We start from the raw sequence: 22,796 nt of genomic DNA on the forward strand, positions 1-22,796 counted from the left end.
TTGTGGAAGACATCTTTTTGTTCACATCTTTTACAAAAACTGTTTCAACCCTAAAGAGTCGTTATGTGATCAGCATTTTTGTTTTCCGCTGCTGCTGAAAATATTTACTGATCTTTTTCCGTCTCTTCTCCTGTCAGCATTCCCCTTCAGATCCATCATCCGTGACGACAGCTTCCGACAGGACATCCGCCTCGGGGGCGAACCTCCAGCCAGCCTACCGTGACCAGCAGCCCACGGACACAGAGCAGAAGCCAAAAAAGAAGAAGAAGAAAGCCAACGTGATTGAGAAGGGTGGAGAGGGGGAGAAGGGTGGAGAGGGGGAGAAGAAGCAGAAGAAGAAGAAGAAGAAGATTAAGAAAGGAGTTATGGAGGAAGGTGACGAGGAGAGGAAGCCGGACGTCGGGGACAGCTGCGGGGTTGAGGTTGACTCTCTGACAGGCGCCCTGGAGGAATCGCCGGCGGCGGATAAGAAGACCAAGAAGAAACCAAAGGACAAGGAGCCTAAAGAACCCAAGCCACCCAAGACTCCGAAAATGCCCAAGACCCCCAAAGAGCCCAAGGAGAAGAAGGCCAGGAGCACCACCCCTAAGGCCAAGATGCCCAAGAAGCACAGGTAGGTTACATCTGCAATACCTGAGCTGAATGTAGGCTACATCACTCTAGTAGAGGCTTTAACTATTAATAGCAGCACTACATTTAGATGATAGGCCACATCTAGGCAAGGCACATACCTCTACATAAGCTGCTCTCTAACTACTGTTATTGAACGCCTTGCTGATTTCAGTCTGTGTGTTCAGGTCAGTATTTATGCTTTTAGTACTAAGTTGGATAAACCTTGCTCTTCAATCACGGGACCAGTCAGTGGGAAACACTGGTCACGACCCTGAGTTTGTGAACACCCAGGTGGACGAGGAGTGACGTCCGGTGTCTTGGCACATGTCGGCAGGGGCACTGGTTGGTTAGGTGATCATTCAACTCGGTGAACTAGCTATGCCGCTGGTGTGGTGGCGTGTCCATGGGTTTGCGAGTGTACATTGTGAATTGTGAAGCAGCCATCTATTGACGTTAGCGGCAGCAGTAGTAGCACACCAAGTTGCTGCCAAACCAAGCTGAGAGCTTTGGAGCGTTGGCCTACACAGCGATGGGAACCTTCCAGCCTTTAGCATTCAGTCATGACCTAACAAAATCTCCAGTCAACTTAACCTATGAGGTAGAAATTGCGTGAACCTGACTGATTCATCTAGGGCTGGAGATGGATGGAGGAGTTCCTTCATGTTACCTGGTCTGTCCATCCCATGTCTCAGACACTGTTGGCTTCTCACTCACCTCTCTCTTCTCTCTGTCTATCACACGGCTTCAGGAGCCCTTAGCATGCTAAAGACCCCGTGTCTCGGTCTACCTCCTCTCTCCTCTCGCTCTCTGCCTCCTTGGGTGGAAATGCAAAGCAGGTGGGCAGAGCCAGTGAGCGATCTGGCCTTTTCATTGTGGAGATAGTAACATGAGCTGCCTGAGGAATGTGTCAGCAGAGCCCCCCCACCCCTCCTTCCTCTATCCTGCTGCCCTCATCCCCCTCTCTTCCCCTACTCCGCAGTACTGTCACTCCTCCTGCCGCTTGGCCCCTTTCATCCAGAGGAAGAGGGAGGGGCTAGAGCCGCCAGTCAGCCCCCGCATCTGCGACCCAGCACCGGAGCAGGGGTCAGCAGAGGGGGTGTGTGTGTGTGTGTGTGTGAGAGAGGAAGCGAGCGGTGGGGGGAAGGAAAAAAGATTCATGTCTGGCTGTGTGGTAGAGGGAAGTGAGTGTTTCTGTTTGTGTGTGTGTGTGTGTGCGTGCCTAGAGGGGGAGGTGGTAATCTTGTGGCGTAAAATGGCCGCTAATGGTAATCAAGGCCATGCGGCCTCATTTAGCCACCAAGCCTGACTCCAGCACCGGAAGGAAGCCCTGTAAAAAGGCTCTTGTCTCTGGGAGCTAAATGAGCTCCAATCAATTGGGGCCAACTCCCATCTCCACTAGTGTTGCACGGTATACCTAAATCTACAGATGTTTTCGATACTGGAACATGAAAAACAGGTTGGTACTATAATTTGTTCTTTCAAAGGTACTTCTTTCAAATGTCTCACGTCATAGACTCAATCCTGTCAAGCCATATGTCTAGTAATTTGTCGAACTTCTCACGGGGCTAGTAGCAAGCTAGCCAGGCTACTTGCGCATGTAGCCGACACAGTGCAAGCCACTTTTGAGAAGCAAACGAGAGGAGAGGGCAAATGCCGACCGCATTGGCTTCTGACGAACATACCTCCACACCCGCAGCTTGTTGACAAAACTGGCTCCAAAAGTGAACTACGGGAATACTTTGCTTACACAACCGATGATGGCAAGCCTCCCGAAACAACTGTGAAAGTTGTTAAAAGCAGTGCAAGGGAGGTTAAATTGCTAAACGACAAAAAAAATTACAATATGATTACATCCCAAAAGTCATGTGAAATGCACTCACACCTTACATATATTGCTGTCATAGTTAACGTTAGTCCGACTTCGTGTTTGTCTGGGCTTTCTACCATTAGACAGCCAACTGCACTGGGCGGGGCATTGCACCCTGGGAGTTGAAGTACACCCTGGGAATCGTTGTGTGCCATGTAAAGTCCATTGTATTTGTGTGACGTCTAGACTACAACAATAGAGATGCTTCATAAATTAACTTAGGTGTTTGTCGTTTTGGAATTAAACTGTTCATTTAATACATAACATTATTTGTGACAGCTAAATCATTTAATTTTAAGTGTAATGAACGTCATTTCACCTAATATTATGGTCATAGATGAGCAAATTAACCCCGCGATGTATCAAATTACATTTTAAAACACTTTAGATGTAATTGTACAATTATTCTCATATGGTATGTTAAGTTTCTTATTTAATGTGGTGTTTAATTTTTTTCAATAAATTGAAAATAGAATAGAAATGTTCTTTGTTATTTTTGTTATACTAGTTATCAACATTGTTAAAAATAAATAAAATAAAGCCTGGTGGTTATTCAGTAACTTTAGCTGATACTCATTAGTTTTTTTTGCTGTGGTATGGTTTTGGTGTTATCGTTTTATTATTGTCTATCTTGATACTAAACCTTGTATCAGTCAGTCTGGTATTGTGAGAGCACCATTCTTAATAACCTTCCTCCATTTTGTGATGGCTAGGCCAATGGGTTAATTTAGCATGATAATGGTGGCAGCTCATTCACTCAACTTCCACCCTATAATGGTGGACTAAACATTCTCCCAGTTTTCAGGCAGAAGTTTCTACTCTGTCCAGATCAGAGATCAGAGATCAGACATCCTCCACCCCAACCCTGGCCTCAACCATGAGGTGGGAGCAATAGAACTGATCCTAGATCTGCCTGCCCAGACCTACACTGTCTAACTTGGTCTTGGCCAATGGCCATTTCATCTGTCCACAGAGGGTTGCTCTCTGAGCACACAGAGGGAACCTCCGTGTCTGAATTTCTCTGGTCTGAAGTGGCTTTCTTCAGGTCTCTTTTTGTTACACTTTTTGATTTTAGATAAACACCCTAAAAATCCTATATATTTTGATACACTGGTTAGGTTAAAGTACCTTTCATGATAGGATAGGAGAAAGCAATATGGTGGAAGCCATATCTGAATAAGTCATGAGTACAGCTGAAACGGAGCAGACCTCTCCTTTTGCACTGTGTAGAGATACTCAGTTTGGCTCGAGTCCATGTGCTCATTTTCTGTCCCCTGCTTCCCTAGCCAGCATCACTGACATGGATGGAGTGAGGGGCTTCAGGAGAGAGTGAGCCAGTGGCTGGCAGGCAGAAGGCTGTCTTTTGACCTTGTGTTTCTGTGCTCGGTCATCCTGGGAGAGAGCGGCGCTATTAATAGCTACACCCTCTCCTGCGTTGTTGCTCCTCTCGCTGCCACACCCGTGTGTGTGCAACATGGGGTTTGTGCTGGCAGATTTGTTTGCTATACACACAGCCGTCAGGAAGAGGGAAGCGCACGTGCAGCACATCACATTGAGCGTGTTTGTGGCTCTCCCTTAATACACACAGACTGTGTTAACCCTCGAAACGTGTGATACCACAACGTCTCCTTCATACTGAAAGGACAGAAGGGCCTTCCTCACTCTCAACACACCGGACCATTTATCTTAATCTGCTGCCTACTCGCTCTGCATCGAGGCACCTCCCCTTCCAAGCCAGTCACATGACTGAGAACCTTCCCTTATTAATGTCTCCATAGAGTTATTGCTGGCACTCTGCTGAAGCCGTGTGTGTGTGTGGGTACTCCTGTGTGCATTCATTGGCCTTTGCAAGTATGCTAAAGCTGTGTGTGTGTGGGCCCGGGGAGAAAGTGTCAGGGGGTCCAGCTGTGTATGACTCATCTCACCAGCGGACGGCAGGTGTCCTATAACTCTCCCTCCCTCCCTCCTCCGACCTTCTCCTCACTCTATTCCCTCTCCTCCTCCCGTCTCCTCGCTGTCAGCATGGACCATCACACGCACACACACTGAGCAAAGTCACACACACACCACTGCTGGAGGACCACATGCCTAAATGCCATTCAGTACACCCCAGAGACCAGATTCATTTCAGTGGTGCAGTTGGAACAAATCCTGCTTGTTAATGCAGTTACAACACCATCATGGCCGACTGGTATTTTGGTACTACACACGCCATCTTATGAAACGTCATGTTTTGTTGCCCTTGTGCTGTATCTATATCAGCGTTGGTTAGCGGTGTTAGCCCTCTGTGTTTCTGCCTCACTACTTCCCCAGAGCCCTTCCTTGAACCCTGCCCACAATACCTTGTGACTGAAGGATGAGATGGAGTAGGAGACTGATGGGGTTGTGAAGAAGATGGGGAGATGGTCGTGAAAATTGAGTGAATGAGACGATGAGTGGTGAGGGAAGGAATGGAGACTTGATAGAGGGGTAGAAAGACTGGTCGGCCTTTCAATCTCTTCTCCTGCCTCAAAGGGAGAAGAGGAGAGGGAAGGGGAAAAGAGATTGAAAGAAGGGATGATGAAACTGGTCACTAAGATGGCCCGGTAGAATGAGAAAGGAAGATGGTGTCTGAGGGTAAATGATGGACATTGGAGGAGCTGGCCCAGAAGAATGAGTGGAGAATGGACGGGGGAAAATAGAGTAAATCTGTGGACGAGGGGTAAAGAGATGGGCAAGCTTATGGGTAATTCAACAGTTATAGACGTATGACACTCAGATTTTTTACTTTTAAAATGTAGTTTAACGAAACATACAACTCTATGCACAAGGACTTCTTTAACAAATTACACAGGAGCACATTTACTTGAACAGTGCAGATGCAAAATTAGGTAACAGAATGACGGCATTCTGTTAACAAATTTTGCATCTGCGCCGGTCAAGTAAATGTGTTCTTGCTACATTTTCTGTATAAATTCTTTAGTTGTATTTCGGCAGAGTTGGATGGTTTGTTCAACTTTGAAATCAAATGGTTTTGTTTGGCATACATTTTAAATAGAAAAATTGGAGTCTCAGTATAATTACCCTTCTAAACAATGACCCTTCTAAACAAGAGGAGAAGCAAGGGAGGGGAGGACACGGAGGAGGGGAGGACACGGAGGAGGAGAGGCCGGGGAGGCCAAGGTAGGAGATGGAGAGGCCGGGGAGGGGAAGAGAAAGCAAGGAGAATCTTTAGAGGAGAGGCGTGATCGAGGGAAAGAAGAAAAGGAGAAGAGAGAGGGAGACTGACTGAGTAGAGCAGATGGCTCCAGCCGGTGGCGTCCAGCCAAAGGAACAGGTGCGGGTCATGTGACCGCCGGTTACCAGGGCGATGTGATTGCTCTTGGCGTGCAAATGAAAGGAGAGGGGGGCCCTAGAGGGGAGGGAGAGAGAAAGGCAAGAGGGGGGTTGACTGCCCACCCCCTGGGCTTTGTGTAATCTGTGGCAGCCGCGGAGCTGTGTGTGTGTGTGTGTGTGTGTAGTACACACAGTGGAAAGAGAGGAGACAACACCCCATCACTCCCTCCCTCCCTTCTCTCCCCCTCTTCTCTTTCATGTTTTAACCCTCTGTCCTCCAGCCTCGAGGAAAGGACCTCAAACTGTTAATTCAAAACATGGCCTCTCCAAGATGGGTACTTACTAGAAATCCCAGATGACATCCATCTTCTTGTGTATCGAACATCAACTTTGAAACCACCGGTTCATCTGCTGAGTTCTCGTTGTGTACAGGGTGATTTGTTGATTGTTCCAACGGTCATGAAAATGGTCTCCTAAGGTTCTTATGCTATGGTAACAGCCTTGATATTGGGAGCAAATTATGATAAGAGGTTGTCCCTCGTGTGGTGAAGGTAATTATACTTTTGCCATTGTTGACTTTAGACTATCAGAGACCCAGATGACCGAAAGCTGGCGGCAATGTCTTTTTATGTGCAATACACAGTGGTGGTGATAGGAGATGGGGTTCAGACTCACTCATCTTTCTCTTTATTATCCATCTCCTCTCACATTCATCTCTTCATTTATCATCACTCATCATTATCCCCCCTTCCTCTCCTGTCGCTCTCTTTCATCCTTCTCCTCATCCCTCTTCATCCCTTCTTCCTCCAGCACTAAGAAGGTGGAGGCAGCAGAGGGCAGTGGCAGCAGTGTGAAGGAGACCAAGAGGAAGAGAGAACCGTCAGTGTCGGTCAACTCCGATGTGGAGAAGTCACCCCCACCTCCCTCTGATGAGGAGGATGACGATGGTGTCCAGGTACACACACACACACAGTAACGTCAGTTGTTCATACAGAGTAACATCAGTGGTACAGTACAGACAGACAAACGCACACTTTCCAACAATGTCAACCAGGTTTGAAGCTACCAAATAACCCTCATGCTAATTTATTGACTTCGTTCTGGTCTTAATATGGATTTAATAATACAGCCGTATGGATGATGGCTGAACTAAAGGGGCCAGATGAAGTCTTATGTATGCATCCCAAGTGGGACCCTATTTCCTAGCTGGGCCCTGATCTACCGGGCGTTCAGCCACAGGCCCTGGTGTTAAATTATTAACTTCATCTGGTCCCGGTGTTTTTCAGGAGTGAATACAATAAGAAATATTTTAATGCGAGATGCTCACTCAAACATACAAACACACTACCCTGCTCTGAGCCAGGCAAATGGGAGCTGTTAGCTGCAAAGGACTTCACCAACCCAAACATCCAGGTGACCCAGCCGTCTGACACTGAGGCATTGTCCAATTTCCAGCACTCTTAAACAGTAGGCACGGCCTGACAGATGTAATACCATGATTGCAGCCGGCATGATTTAGCCCGTTAGGAGCGCAGAAGAGAGGGTCTGCCCTGCGCTAGAGTGTGGCTGGGTACCTCGGTTCGACTGGGCTTGCGGATTGTGGAAGCTTTTTTTTAATATATTTTTTTACTTGATTGATCATATCCGCAATAGAATGCAAATGTTTAAAAAACACTCATTCACCTCAATTTCCACCCTGGTTTTATTTTGTCAATCTCGTTTCTGTTATGGTTATTCTGTTTTTGGGATTGACGGGCTAGCGCGGTACTGTAAAGTACAATTGTTCACTTATCCCCTTCCTCTCTCCCTCGTCCTTCTCTCTGTCCTCTCCCGTCTCTATAGAAGCGTCGCTCCAGTCGTCAGGTGAAGAGAAAGCGCTACACCGAGGAACTGGAATTCAGGATCTCGGATGAGGACCACGATGGAGACTCCTCGGCTCCCAAGTCCCCCTCCAACAACTCTGAACAGCAGGTCAGCACCAACGGAGAGGCAGAGCGAGGTGCTCTGGTGTGTGTCAGAAGGAGCTTGTCAGACTGAGAGCCAAAGTGTGTCAGATCATCTCTCTGTTTCGTCTGCGGATAGATTTGTGCTCCCTGCCCTCCATTACTTAGGCCTGCTAATGTTGTTCCATCTGTGTGACTGTAGGAGGTGGTGGAGACGGAGGGGCCTGTGGTGGAGAAGATCATGGCCATGCGCATGGGGAAGAAAGAGGTGAGGCTTGTGCGCGCGCACACAACACTCACAGCTGCGTCTCTGGGGAGAAAATGGGCACCGGCACCCCTGCCCTGGCGTCATCCTAACAACCGCTGCTCGACCAGCTCTAAACAGATTATACTCGCGCTCATCCTCCCTCCTAGACAGCCGCTTCATAGACCAGTCTAGCGGGGGTGTGGAATGAAGCCTGTTAGAGTTGTGTGGACTTGGGTCTCTGGACTTGTGGGTTGGAATAGTAATTTGATTAGACCAGACGTTCGCAACCCTGGAGTTGACATGAGCCTTGAGTCTCTTTTGCATTAAAGTCTAGATACTTCCATTGTGACTATCCCTTGTTGGCAGTGAAGGGGCTAGCTGTACTCCTGCAGTAGTGGCAGTGTAGGGAATTGAAGTATAAGGCTGTCTAGCGCTTTGTGTTCCCCCAAGACCGGCTGGTTTTATGTGGTACATTACACTCCAGACAGGGTGTGTGTGTGAGGGAGTTGTGTGTGTCTGTCTGTCTTCGGGGTGTGTGTTTCTTCATTCCATTTCAAAAGCTGCTCCAAAACAAAGCTTAGTTCACCTCTGCCAAAAACAATACGAACACTCGTGCAGGCTGGCTGGCGGCTGGGACTCGAAGTAAGGCAGCTGCGAATGGGTTACCCCCCCACCTTGCAAGCACGCACACACTCTGCCTGAGGAAATGCTAGTTTGGCGTCTGTCGTAGCGCTGTGGTTTTGGCAGGAAGCCAGGCCTCGGGTCAGCTCTCTGTGAATGGAACCGTGTGCGTGTAGTGTGGCTGTGTGTGCATAGAAGTGATTCATGAGTCATCTTCAGCACCACATAGTAGAGATGGTTGGTCTTTAATGGGGGTGGTGGGCTATTGTCAGTTCTCTTCTCCACTACAGTACAGAGAACTCTGTACCGAGATACAATTGTTAGACTTTACTAATATGTTAGAGAAAACGGGGGCCTGGATTTAGTTTTTTTTTTATTTAGTTTTTATCTGCGAATCATAACTTTTCATTACATTTCGTTATAGTACAACGGTTTGATTTGTCTAATCTTAGCAATTTCTTCTTAGCCAGCTACATAGCCGTCCTTGTATCAACGACAATTGCATAATTATCGTATTTCGTCAGTCCTAACGTATCTGCCCAGCAGCTAGCTAAGCAGCTAGATAACATCCACTGTCCACTAGCACTGTAGTAACTATTACACTCAACTGAACGACTCGATTAGCGTAGTGTCAGCTAGCTACATAGTTGTCTTCGTATCCAAGATAATTGTGCAGTTTAGAGTGTGTAGACTTAGAGTGATTATCTTAATTTACCGAGGTTAGCTAGCCAGCTATTTGTCGTCCTTAACGTAGGAAATGCTGCTAGCTAGCTAGCCAACAGCTAGCCAACCTCTACCGAATTGAACTCCAACTACCCGGTCAACATTCCGTCGTTCCACAGGTAGTATCACATTTTCATTTAACTTCATTACAGTACAACGGTTTGATTTGTTTGATCGTAGCTAGCCAGCTACATAGCCGTCTTTGTATCTAAGACAATTGTGTAGTCTAGAGCGATTTTCTAGGTTAGCTTTCTAGGTTAGCTGGCCAGCTATTGTCGTTCTTCTACTGTTTGAATAGCAGCACCGTAGTAACTATTACAGTACAACGGTTTGTTTTGTTTGATCGTAGCTAGCTAGATACATAGCCGTCTTTGTATCTAAGACAATTGTGTAGCCTAGAACGATTTTCTAGGTTAGCCAGCCAGCTATTGTCGTTCTTTTAAGTAACGGAACGCAATCAACCTTGCTAGCTAGCCAGCTAGCCCCCGAATAGCAGCACTGTAGAAACTATTACACTCGACGGAACGACTTGATTAGTGTAGTGTCAACATCGCAGCCACTACCAGCTAGCCTACTCCAGCAGTACTGTTTCATTTCAATCATTTTAGTCAATAAGATTCTTGCTACGTAAGCTTAACTTTCTGAACATTCGAGACGTGTAGTCCACTTGTCATTCCAATCTCCTTTGCATTAGCGTAGCCTCTTCTGTACCCTGTTAACTATGTGTCTATCTATCCCTGTTCTCTCCTCTCTGCACAGACCATACAAACGCTCCACACCGCGTGGCCGCGGCCACCCTAATCTGGTGGTCCCAGCGCGCACGACCCACGTGGAGTTCCTGGTCTCCGGTAGCCTCTGGAACTGCCGATCTGCGGCCAACAAGGCAGAGTTCATCTCAGCCTATGCCTCCCTCCAGTCCCTCGACTTCCTGGCACTGACGGAAACATGGATCACCACAGATAACACTGCTACTCCTACTGCTCTCTCTTCGTCCACCCACGTGTTCTCGCACACCCCGAGAGCTTCTGGTCAGCGGGGTGGTGGCACCGGGATCCTCATCTCTCCCAAGTGGTCATTTCTCTCTCTCCCCTTACCCATCTATCTATCGCCTCCTTTGAATTCCATGCTGTCACAGTTACCAGCCCTTTCAAGCTTAACATTCTTATCATTTATCGCCCTCCAGGTTCCCTCGGAGAGTTCATCAATGAGCTTGATGCCTTGATAAGCTCCTTTCCTGAGGACGGCTCACCTCTCACAGTCCTGGGCGACTTTAACCTCCCCACGTCTACCTTTGACTCATTCCTCTCTGCCTCCTTCTTTCCACTCCTCTCCTCTTTTGACCTCACCCTCTCACCTTCCCCCCCTACTCACAAGGCAGGCAATACGCTCGACCTCATCTTTACTAGATGCTGTTCTTCCACTAACCTCACCGCAACTCCCCTCCAAGTCTCCGACCACTACCTTGTATCCTTTTCCCTCTCGCTCTCATCCAACACTTCCCACACTGCCCCTACTCGGATGGTATCGCGCCGTCCCAACCTTCGCTCTCTCTCCCCCGCTACTCTTTCCTCTTCCATCCTTTCATCTCTTCCCTCTGCTCATACCTTCTCCAACCTTTCTCCTGACTCTGCCTCCTCAACCCTCCTCTCTTCCCTTTCTGCATCCTTTGACTCTCTATGTCCCCTATCCTCCAGGCCGGCTCGGTCCTCCCCTCCCGCTCCGTGGCTCGATGACTCATTGCGAGCTCACAGAACAGAGCTCCGGGCAGCCGAGCGGAAATGGAGGAAAACCCGCCTCCCTGCGGACCTGGCATCCTTTCACTCCCTCCTCTCTACATTTTCCTCCTCTGTCTCTGCTGCTAAAGCCACTTTCTACCACTCTAAATTCCAAGCATCTGCCTCTAACCCTAGGAAGCTCTTTGCCACCTTCTCCTCCCTTCTGAATCCTCCTCCCCCTCCCCCCCCTCCTCCCTCTCTGCAGATGACTTCGTCAACCATTTTGAAAAGAAGGTCGACGACATCCGATCCTCGTTTGCTAAGTCAAACGACACCGCTGGTTCTGCTCACACTGCCCTACCCTGTGCTCTGACCTCTTTCTCCCCTCTCTCTCCAGATGAAATCTCGCTTCTTGTGACGGCCGGCCGCCCAACAACCTGCCCGCTCGACCCTATCCCCTCCTCTCTCCTCCAGACCATTTCCGGGGACCTTCTCCCTTACCTCACCTCGCTCATCAACTCATCCCTGACCGCTGGCTACGTCCCTTCCGTCTTCAAGAGAGCGAGAGTTGCACCCCTTCTGAAGAAACCTACACTCGATCCCTCCGATGTCAACAACTACAGACCAGTATCCCTTCTTTCTTTTCTCTCCAAAACTCTTGAACGTGCCGTCCTTGGCCAGCTCTCCCTCTATCTCTCTCAGAACGACCTTCTTGATCCAAATCAGTCAGGTTTCAAGACTAGTCATTCAACTGAGACTGCTCTTCTCTGCATCACGGAGGCGCTCCGCACTGCTAAAGCTAACTCTCTCTCCTCTGCTCTCATCCTTCTAGACCTATCGGCTGCCTTCGATACTGTGAACCATCAGATCCTCCTCTCCACCCTCTCCGAGTTGGGCATCTCCGGCGCGGCCCACGCTTGGATTGCGTCCTACCTGACAGGTCGCTCCTACCAGGTGGCGTGGCGAGAATCTGTCTCCTCGCCACGCGCTCTCACCACTGGTGTCCCCCAGGGCTCTGTTCTAGGCCCTCTCCTATTCTCGCTATACACCAAGTCACTTGGCTCTGTCATAACCTCACATGGTCTCTCCTATCATTGCTATGCAGACGACACACAATTAATCTTCTCCTTTCCCCCTTCTGATGACCAGGTGGCGAATCGCATCTCTGCATGTCTGGCAGACATATCAGTGTGGATGACGGATCACCACCTCAAGCTGAACCTCGGCAAGACGGAGCTGCTCTTCCTCCCGGGGAAGGACTGCCCGTTCCAGGATCTCGCCATCACGGTTGACAACTCCATTGTGTCCTCCTCCCAGAGCGCTAAGAACCTTGGCGTGATCCTGGACAACACCCTGTCGTTCTCAACCAACATCATGGCGGTGGCCCGTTCCTGTAGGTTCATGCTCTACAACATCCGCAGAGTACGACCCTGCCTCACCCAGGAAGCGGCGCAGGTCCTAATCCAGGCACTTGTCATCTCCCGTCTGGATTACTGCAACTCGCTGTTGGCTGGGCTCCCTGCCTGTGCCATTAAACCCCTACAACTCATCCAGAACGCCGCAGCCCGTCTGGTGTTCAACCTTCCCAAGTTCTCTCACGTCACCCCGCTCCTCCGCTCTCTCCACTGGCTTCCAGTTGAAGCTCGCATCCGCTACAAGACCATGGTGCTTGCCTACGGAGCTGTGAGGGGAACGGCACCGCAGTACCTCCAGGCTCTGATCAGGCCCTACACCCAAGCAAGGGCACTGCGTTCATCCTCCTCTGGCCTGCTCGCCTCCCTACCATTGAGGAAGTACAGTTCCCGCTCAGCCCAGTCAAAACTGTTCGCTGCTCTGGCCCCCCAATGGTGGAACAAACTCCCTCACGACGCCAGGACAGCGGAGTCAATCACCACCTTCCGGAGACACCTGAAACCCCACCTCTTCAAGGAATACCTAGGATAGGATAAGTAATCCTTCTCACCCCCCCCTTAATGACTTAGATGCACTATTGTAAAGTGGCTGTTCCACTGGATGTCAGAAGGTGAATTCACCAATTTGTAAGTCGCTCTGGATAAGAGCGTCTGCTAAATGACTTAAATGTAATGTAAATGTAATCACGCTCAAGGACAAACATTGCATCTTAACCCAAAACTCACACTCCTATCTCCCAACTGTAATCCACAACAGTTTACACAGATATTTACATCTTGTTTGTTTTTTCACAGGTGGAATTGGGAGAGGAAATGGAAGTGGAAGAATTCTATGTGAAGTTCAAGAGTTTGTGAGTGACCAAAGTACCGACACACTACGATACAGGGGCCTTAGTTCACCGTGTCATTTGATTACCTCAAGCTTTTGGGGGAGGAAATGGAGGATAAATGGCATCGTAATAAAACGCTCTGTAACCCACAGGACTACTGTTTGGATTAAGATTATAATATAATGCTCTAATTCTCTAGATTAGCTCATTTTTGGTAGTGTGTGTGTCTGGTATATGGCATGTCTGTTATGGTGTTTGTGTCATGGTTTATGGCGTGTGTGTAACTGTGTATTTCTCCCTCTCTGTGTAGCTCCTACCTGCACTGTCGCTGGGCAGATCTGGAGGAGCTGGAGAAGGACAAAAGGATCCACCAGAAGGTCAAGCGGTTCAGGGCCAAGCAGGCCCTCGCCACCTTCGTAACAGAGGTCAGTCCCGCACCTTTATCTTCCCCACAGTTTGGCTGCCATTTTGTGTCCGTTTTAACACGCGTTGTACAATCGGTTTCTTTCCTCCTACTTTCAACTTCAGAGGATTCAATAACATACGGTTATTTGGTTGGGTGAATGTTAGACTTTCTCTGCTCTTCACTCTTCCTGCCATCTTCATCTGCCATCATAATGGTCAGACGCTAACCTTCTCTCATTCCCTCCCTCCTGCAGATGGATGACGAGCCTTTCAACCCGGACTATGTTGAGGTGGACCGGGTCCTGGACGAGTCGGAGAGCACAGATGAGAACGGCGAGGTTTGTTCCTTCTCTTTCTTTTCTACCTGTCTCTATGGCCTTTAAATGGCCTCCAAAGTTGGATAGGTTTGGTTATGTCCTTGACTTATCCTTGTTTTGAAGTTCATTGGCTGAACATTCCTTTTAAGTTCAGACCAAACGTTGGTTGCCCTTTCCTTTCATGTTGGAGTTACAGAAAGACACACTAACCCTCTCTCTAACTCTCCTCTTTCCCCAGACTGTCAACCTGTACCTGGTGAAGTGGTGCTCCCTGCCCTATGAGGACAGCACGTGGGAGCTGAAGGCAGACATCGACCTGGCCAAGATTGAGGAGTACGAGGCCGTCTCGGCCCGCCAGCCCGAGACAAAGCGCGTGGTGAGTATTAACCTCCACACACACTTCCACTCTACAGACTCTCTTGCTACCTTTTTCTTACATTTTTTTATGGCCCCGGCCCTTTAACTCGGAGCCAGCAAGGCCACGCTCCTGCAGTCGCACGGAAACCACTAACGGCAGGCTTTTATTTGAAACAGGAGCGACCTCCCACTGACGGCTGGCAGAAATCCGAGAGTTCCAGGGATTATAAAAACGACAACGCACTCAGGGAATACCAGCTGGAGGGAGTAAACTGGCTGCTCTTCAACTGGTACAATACGTAAGGAGAAGTACTATAACGTTCTCTGTGTGTGCTAAGCTGTATGATGTATCTGTATGACTGCCTATTATACAACGTTTATTATTTAACAGTAGTATAATATACATGATATAGAGTCTAAAATGTGATTTAAAAAACCCCACAGGTACTCAATAACAAATACTTTGTATGTAATTGAGTATGTGGACATCCCTTAAATTAGTGGATTTTGCTATTTCACCCACACCCGTTGCTCACAGGTGTATAAAATCGAGGACACAGCCATGCAATCTCCATAGACAAACATTGGCAATAGAATTACCTTACTGAAGAGCTCAGTGACTTTCAATGTGGCATCGTCATAGGATGCCACTTTTACAACAATGCAGTTCGTCAAATTTCTGCCCTGCTAGAGCTGCCCCAGTCAACTGTAAGTGCTGTTATTGTGAAGTGGAAACATCTAGGAGCAACATCTGCTCAGCCGTGAAGTGGTAGGCCACATAAGCTCACAGAATGGAACTGCCGAGTCCTGAAGCGCGTAGAACGTAAAAATTGTCTGTCCTTGGTTGCTAAACTCGCTACAGAGTTTCCATGGCTCAGCAGCCTCACACAAGCCAAAGATCACCATGCGCAATGCCAAACGTCAGTTGGAGTGGTGTAAAGCTTGCTACCATTGGTTTCTGGAGCACCAGACACGCATTCTCTGGAGTGATGAATCACGCTTCCCCATCTGGCAATTTGACGGATGAATCTGGGTTTGGTGGATGCCAGGTGAACACTACCTGCCGCAATGCATAGTGCCAGCTGGAAAGTTTGGTGGAGGAGGTATAATGGTCTGGGGCTGTTTTTCATGGTTCAGCCTAGGCCCCTTAGTTGCAGTTCTACACTACAGCATTTAATGACTTTCTAGACAAATCTATGCTTCCAACTTTGTGGCAACAGTTTGGGGAAGGTCCTTTCCTGTTTCAGCATGACAATGCCCCTGTGCACAAAGCAAGGTCCGTACAGAAATAGATTGTCAAGATCGGTGTGGAAGAACTTGACTGGCCTGCACAGACCCCTGACCTCAACCCCCATCAAATGCCTTTGGGATGAATTAAAATGCTGACTGCGTGCAAGGGCCTTATCGCTCAACATCAGGGCCCGACCTCACTAATGCTCTTGTGGCTGAATGGAAGCAAGTCCCCACAGCAATGTTCCAACATCTAGTGGAAAGACTTCCCAGAAGAGTGAAGGCTGTTATTGCAGCAAAGGGGAACCAACTCCATATTGGAATGAGATTTTCAATGAACAGGTGTCCACATACTTTTGGTCATGTAGTGTAGATGCTATGTTTATCCAACACATTCACATGGAAAATACTTAAACATGTCACCGAACATGCGTGAATACAATCAACACATCCATTCCCCATAGGGTGTCCTCCAACCCATGTGTTATAGGGACATGTGTGTACCCAAGCTGTGCTTTTCTCACACTAATCATTAATGTGTGATCTACCGCTGCTGCACATGACACACTACTGCATGCACACACTGACACCCCTTCACCACACACACACACACACACACACACACACACACACACACACACACACACACACACACACACACACACACACACACACACACACACACAAACCCGTCACCAGTGTAGCCTGCCTACCCCAATATATCAGTATAACACTATAGAAAAGCTTCCACACACACTCACTACTTAATTTGAATGTCATTGATCTGCCATAACCAGGTTAGCTTAACTGTTCATTATATTACTCACTCACTAATGGAGTGAACAGAGTGAAGGACACACTACTGCCCATATAGTGGACTACTTGGCCAAAGGCAGGGCACTATATAGAATAGCGTGTCATTTGAGACGCTATCCCGGTTACATCTCATTCATTGCATTGTTTTCTCACCTTTCTTTCCTCCTAACCGCACATTTGGATAACTCACTACTGCTAATAGCCACTGAGGACTCGCTACCGCTAATATTCACTGGGGACTCGCTACCGCTAATATTCACTGGGGACTCGCTACCGCCAATAGTCACTGGGGACTCGCTAGCGCCAATAGTCACTGGGGACTCGCTAGCGCCAATAGTCACTGGGGACTCGCTAGCGCCAATAGTCACTGGGGGGACTCACTGGGGCTAGCGCCAATAGTCACTGGGGACTCGCTAGCGCCAATAGTCACTGGGGACTCGCTAGCGCCAATAGTCACTGGGGACTCGCTAGCGCCAATAGTCACTGGGGACTCGCTAGCGCCAATAGTCACTGGGGACTCGCTAGCGCCAATAGTCACTGGGGACTCGCTAGCGCCAATAGTCACTGGGGACTCGCTAGCGCCAATAGTCACTGGGGACTCGCTAGCGCCAATAGTCACTGGGGACTCGCTAGCGCCAATAGTCACTGGGGACTCGCTAGCGCCAATAGTCACTGGGGACTCGCTAGCGCCAATAGTCACTGGGGACTCGCTAGCGCCAATAGTCACTGGGGACTCGCTAGCGCCAATAGTCACTGGGGACTCGCTAGCGCCAATAGTCACTGGGGACTCGCTAGCGCCAATAGTCACTGGGGACTCGGCCAGCGCCAATAGTCACTGGGGACTCGCTAGCGCCAATAGTCACTGGGGACTCTAGCGCCAATAGTCACTGGGGACTCGCTAGCGCCAATAGTCACTGGGGACTCGCTAGCGCCAATAGTCACTGGGGACTCGCTAGCGCCAATAGTCACTGGGGACTCGCTAGCGCCAATAGTCACTGGGGACTCGCTAGCGCCAATAGTCACTGGGGACTCGCTAGCGCCAATAGTCACTGGGGACTCGCTAGCGCCAATAGTCACTGGGGACTCGCTAGCGCCAATAGTCACTGGGGACTCGCTAGCGCCAATAGTCACTGGGGACTCGCTAGCGCCAATAGTCACTGGGGACTCGCTAGCGCCAATAGTCACTGGGGACTCGCTAGCGCCAATAGTCACTGGGGACTCGCTAGCGCCAATAGTCACTGGGGACTCGCTAGCGCCAATAGTCACTGGGGACTCCGCTAGCGCCAATAGTCACTGGGGACTAGCGCCAATAGTCACAGCGCCAATAGTCACTGGGGACTCGGCTAGCGCCAATAGCGCTAGCGCCAATAGTCACTGGGGACTAGCGCCAATAGTCACTGGGGACTCGCTAGCGCCAATAGTCACTGGGGGGACTCGCTAGCGCCAATAGTCACTGGGGACTCGCTAGCGCCAATAGTCACTGGGGACTCGCTAGCGCCAATAGTCACTGGGGACTCGCTAGCGCCAATAGTCACTGGGGACTCGCTAGCGCCAATAGTCACTGGGGACTCGCTAGCGCCAATAGTCACTGGGGACTCGCTAGCGCCAATAGTCACTGGGGACAATAGTCACTGGGGAGCGCCAATAGTCACTGGGGACTCGCTAGCGCCAATAGTCACTGGGGATAGCGCCAATAGTCACTGGGGACTCGGCCAGCGCCAATAGTCACTGGGGACTCGGCCAGCGCCAATAGTCACTGGGGACTCGCTAGCGCCAATAGTCACTGGGGACTCGCTAGCGCCAATAGTCACTGGGGACTCGCTAGCGCCAATAGTCACTGGGGACTCGCGCCAATAGCGCCAATAGTCACTGGGGACTCGCTAGCGCCAATAGTCACTGGGGACTCGCTAGCGCCAATAGTCACTGGGGACTCGCTAGCGCCAATAGTCACTGGGGACTCGCTAGCGCCAATAGTCACTGGGGACTCGCTAGCGCCAATAGTCACTGGGGACTCGCTAGCGCCAATAGTCACTGGGGACTCGCTAGCGCCAATAGTCACTGGGGACTCGCTAGCGCCAATAGTCACTGGGGACTCGCTAGCGCCAATAGTCACTGGGGACTCGCTAGCGCCAATAGTCACTGGGGACTCGCTAGCGCCAATAGTCACTGGGGACTAGCGCCAATAGTCTAGCGCCAATAGTCACTGGGGACTCGCTAGCGCCAATAGTCACTGGGGGAGCGCCAATAGTCACCAGCGCCAATAGTCACTGGGGACTCGCTAGCGCCAATAGTCACTAGGGGACTCGCAGCGCCAATAGTCACTGGGGACTCGCTAGCGCCAATAGTCACTGGGGACTCGCAGTCACTAGCGCCAATAGTCACTGGGGACTCGCTAGCGCCAATAGTCACTGGGGACTCGCTAGCGCCAATAGTCACTGGGGACTCGCTAGCGCCAATAGTCACTGGGGACTCGCTAGCGCCAATAGTCACTGGGGACTCGGCTAGCGCCAATAGTCACTGGGGACTCGGCCAGCGCCAATAGTCACTGGGGACTCGGCCAGCGCCAATAGTCACTGGGGACTCGGCCAGCGCCAGTGCCGCCACTGGGGACTCCCTTTCATCATGTTCATATGTTTCTCCTCTCCCAGACGGAACTGCATCCTAGCAGATGAAATGGGCCTGGGCAAGACCATCCAGTCAATCACATTCCTCTATGAGATCTACCTGAAGGGGATCCATGGGCCCTTCCTGGTCATCGCCCCCCTCTCCACCATTCCAAACTGGGAGAGGGAGTTCCGCACCTGGACAGAACTAAACGTGATCGTCTACCATGGCAGCCAGGCCAGCCGCAAGACCATCCAGGCCTACGAGATGAACTACCGTGACGCGCAGGTACGTCTTGACTGTAACGTGGCCGTACTTTAACCATGACCTAACCACAGCACAACTATAAGACCATCCAGGCCTACGAGATGAACTCCTGCGGCGCATATGCGTGCCAATACCTTAATTTAACCTGACAGTAACATGACCATCAAGGCCTGACGCACAGGTAACGAGACCTTAATGTAACGATAATCCCAAGCACACCATGACCTTATTCTATCACAACTTTAGCATTGCATAACAAACATGACCTCACAACACGCTTAGCCCTAAGTGAGACTATAGTACGGTACACTAGGTTCTTCACCCTAATCTAAGAATAATCCCACAGTAAGCACTTTTAGATAGACGGTTAGGTACTTAATCTCATTAACCAGAGAGCCACACTGACCTTACCAGACCGAATAAAGACTACAGTGACTGAAATGTGACCGTAACCTACTTCAATAACTATTTTAAATGTGTTAACCCAGCGGTTCACCGTCTTTTCTGATCCGGTGAACAACACATCACTGTCGAAAGTCCGCAGAGTTATGGAATTTGTACCAAAATATCTTGCCAGCCAAATTGAGTCAATTTTTTTGTAAATGTGACAGATTAAAGGCCTATTATTATTACAATTAGCATTGTGAAAAGTAATGTAAAATGAATTACACAATACCTTTAATACTCCCAACTTTCATTTTTGGCAACAAAAAAAAGAATTATAATAACATTTGCGGACCATCTGCAGTACCGCCACAGACCACCAGTACCTCCAGACCACCAGTACCTCGGCAGACCATGTAATCCTATAACCAGGGTCCTGAGTTTTCCCTGATTGAGTCGCGTGGGCAGGAAAATCTAATGTTCACCATAACACTCCTTCCTCTCCCTCGCTCTCTTCTCCCTCCGTCCTCAGGGTCGTGTGATAAAGGGAGCGTACAAATTTCATGCAGTCATCACCACGTTTGAGATGATCCTGACGGACTGCCCGGAGCTGCGCAGCGTCCCGTGGCGCTGTGTGGTCATCGACGAAGCTCACCGCCTCAAAAATAGGAACTGCAAACTGCTCGAGGGACTCAAGATGATGGACATGGTGAGTTGTAACTGAGAGAAATGTCTAGTTGAGATGTATGATTTATTTGACAATAAAAAAAATGCACAATACAACCACATGTGGATACAAAGACTACTTGCCATTGGACCTGTTGGAAAATAAGCAAATTATTGATGAAATGCTAATATTTCATGGACATTAATGGGACTATGTTTCCGCTTTCCTCCTCTCCTATCACAGGAGTAATAAAAAAAAAACGTGTATATAAAGACCTACTGGAAGGAACTAAGTACAGTAATGACTAAATACTCCCCCCCCCCCCCCCTCTCCCCCTGGGAAGGAGCACAAGGTGCTGCTGACCGGAACGCCCTTGCAGAACACTGTGGAGGAGCTCTTCAGTCTGCTCAACTTCCTGGAGCCTGAACGCTTCCCCTCAGAGAACACCTTCATGCAGGAGTTTGGCGACCTCAAGACTGAGGAGCAGGTCCAGAAGCTGCAGGCCATCCTGAAGCCCATGATGCTGCGACGTCTCAAGGAGGATGTGGAGAAGAACCTGGCCCCCAAGGAGGAGACCATCATCGAGGTGTGTGTTTGAGTGTTTTTCTCGTGGTCAAATAGTGAGATTTCCTTGTACTTGAATGGAATTATCTTAAACCTCTTGAAACTCCCCATCCCGGATCCGGGATCGTGACTAAAGCCTCAGGCTCATTAGCATAACGCAACGTTAACGATTTCTGAAAATCGCAAATAAAATGAAAATGCGCCTACTCTCAAGCTTAGCCTTTTCTTAACAACACTGTCATCTCAGATTTTCAAAATATGCTTTTGAACCATAGCAATTGACTAATTTGTGTAAGAGTATGCTAAGCTAGCTTAGCATTTTGAGTAGCATTTAGCACGCAACATTTTCACAAAAACCAGATAACCAAATAAATAAAATCATTTACCTTTGAAGAGCTTCGGATGTTTTCAATGAGGAGACTCTCAGTTACATACCAAATGCGCAGTTTTTCCTGAAAGCGTCTGTGTGTAGGAGAAATCGCTCCGTTTTGTACATCACATTTGGCTACCGAAACGAACCGAAAATTCAGTCACCTACAACGTCAAACTTTTTCCGAATTAACTCCATAATATCGACCGAAACATGGCAAACGTTGTTTGGAATCAATCCTCAAGGTGTTTTTTCACATATCTCTTCATTGATATATCGTTCGTGGAAGCCTGCATTCTTCTCTGAATTCTGTGGAAAAATACTTGCAGCTGACTTTTGCGCACCAATTTCGGCGCAGGACACCGGGCGGACACCTGGTAAATGTGGTCTCTTATGGTCAATCTTCCAATGATATGCCTACAAATACGTCACAATGCTGCAGACACCTTGGGGAAACGACAGAAAGGGCAGACTTACTCCTCTCGCATTCACAGCCATATAAGGAGACAATGGAAAACAGAGCCTCAAAAATCCTGCTCATTTCCTGGATGCAGTCTCATCTTGGTTTTGCCTGAAGCTCACGTTCTAGGGCACGCACAGAAAATATCTTTGCAGTTCTGGAAACGTCAGTGTTTTCTTTCCAAAGCTACCAATTATATGCATAGTCGAGCATCTTTTTGTGTCAAAATATTGCGCTTAAAACGGGCACGTCTTTTTATCCAAAAATGATATAGCGCCCCTAGAGTTTCAAGAGGTTAACGTCAATTCTTTCAACGTGCAAGCCATCTTACCTTCTCTGTTAGATTACTACTGCCGTATTATGAGGTCTTGCTGACTGATTTCGTTCCTATACCCTGTTCTCAGGTGGAGCTGACCAACATCCAGAAGAAGTACTACCGGGCCATCCTGGAGAAGAACTTCTCCTTCCTGTCTAAAGGAGGACCGGGAGGTGGTGGTGGTGCATGGGGAGGCGGAGGGGCTCAGGTCCCCAACCTGCTCAACACCATGATGGAGCTGAGGAAGTGCTGCAACCACCCCTACCTCATCAATGGTACTGAACACACACTAACGCAGATCACACTCATTCTAAAATCGTTTGGCTTAGAATGTGTTTATTTTGGACCCTCAATGTTGATTTGGTGTCCTGTGCCCCACCTACTTGGCTTGGGTTTGTTTGTGAACTGACGGGGTTTAGTCATGCTGCTTTGAATGATTTTGATGCCTCTTATGTTCTAGGTGCAGAGGAGAAGATCCTGGAGGACTTCCGCGAGAACCACCACGCCGAGATGGCCCAGTTCCACCTGCAGGCCATGATCCAGGCGGCAGGCAAGCTGGTGCTGATCGACAAGCTCCTGCCCAAGCTGAAGGCCGGAGGACACAGGGTCCTCGTCTTCTCCCAGATGGTGCGCTGCCTGGACATCTTGGAGGACTACCTCATCCAGAAACGGTGCGAATCTGATCGTTTTAGATGTTCTCTTCAGTCCCCTAACCCAGGGGTCTGAAACTGGTTGCCCATGTGCCAGATGCAGC

At 49.1% G+C, this 22,796-nt stretch overlaps 1 protein-coding gene across 3 annotated transcripts in view; it reads left to right on the plus strand.

Moving 5' to 3' along the window:
* Positions 1-22,796, plus strand: part of chd7 (chromodomain helicase DNA binding protein 7) — an 85,953-nt gene that overhangs the window by 33,732 nt on the left and 29,425 nt on the right. For all 3 annotated transcript variants that reach the window (XM_064938958.1, XM_064938957.1, XM_064938962.1), the window contains 14 exons: positions 138-613; positions 6,605-6,749; positions 7,637-7,765; positions 7,940-8,005; positions 13,251-13,306; positions 13,596-13,710; positions 13,945-14,028; positions 14,246-14,383; positions 14,542-14,663; positions 19,059-19,302; positions 20,198-20,374; positions 20,676-20,918; positions 22,131-22,317; positions 22,503-22,713. In XM_064938958.1, coding sequence (XP_064795030.1) covers positions 138-613; positions 6,605-6,749; positions 7,637-7,765; positions 7,940-8,005; positions 13,251-13,306; positions 13,596-13,710; positions 13,945-14,028; positions 14,246-14,383; positions 14,542-14,663; positions 19,059-19,302; positions 20,198-20,374; positions 20,676-20,918; positions 22,131-22,317; positions 22,503-22,713 — 2,393 coding nt within the window. The remainder of the gene's footprint in view (positions 1-137; positions 614-6,604; positions 6,750-7,636; positions 7,766-7,939; positions 8,006-13,250; positions 13,307-13,595; positions 13,711-13,944; positions 14,029-14,245; positions 14,384-14,541; positions 14,664-19,058; positions 19,303-20,197; positions 20,375-20,675; positions 20,919-22,130; positions 22,318-22,502; positions 22,714-22,796) is intronic.

Source organism: Oncorhynchus masou, chromosome 3 (assembly GCF_036934945.1).
Source record: "Oncorhynchus masou masou isolate Uvic2021 chromosome 3, UVic_Omas_1.1, whole genome shotgun sequence".
NCBI classification, from domain to species: domain Eukaryota; kingdom Metazoa; phylum Chordata; class Actinopteri; order Salmoniformes; family Salmonidae; genus Oncorhynchus; species Oncorhynchus masou.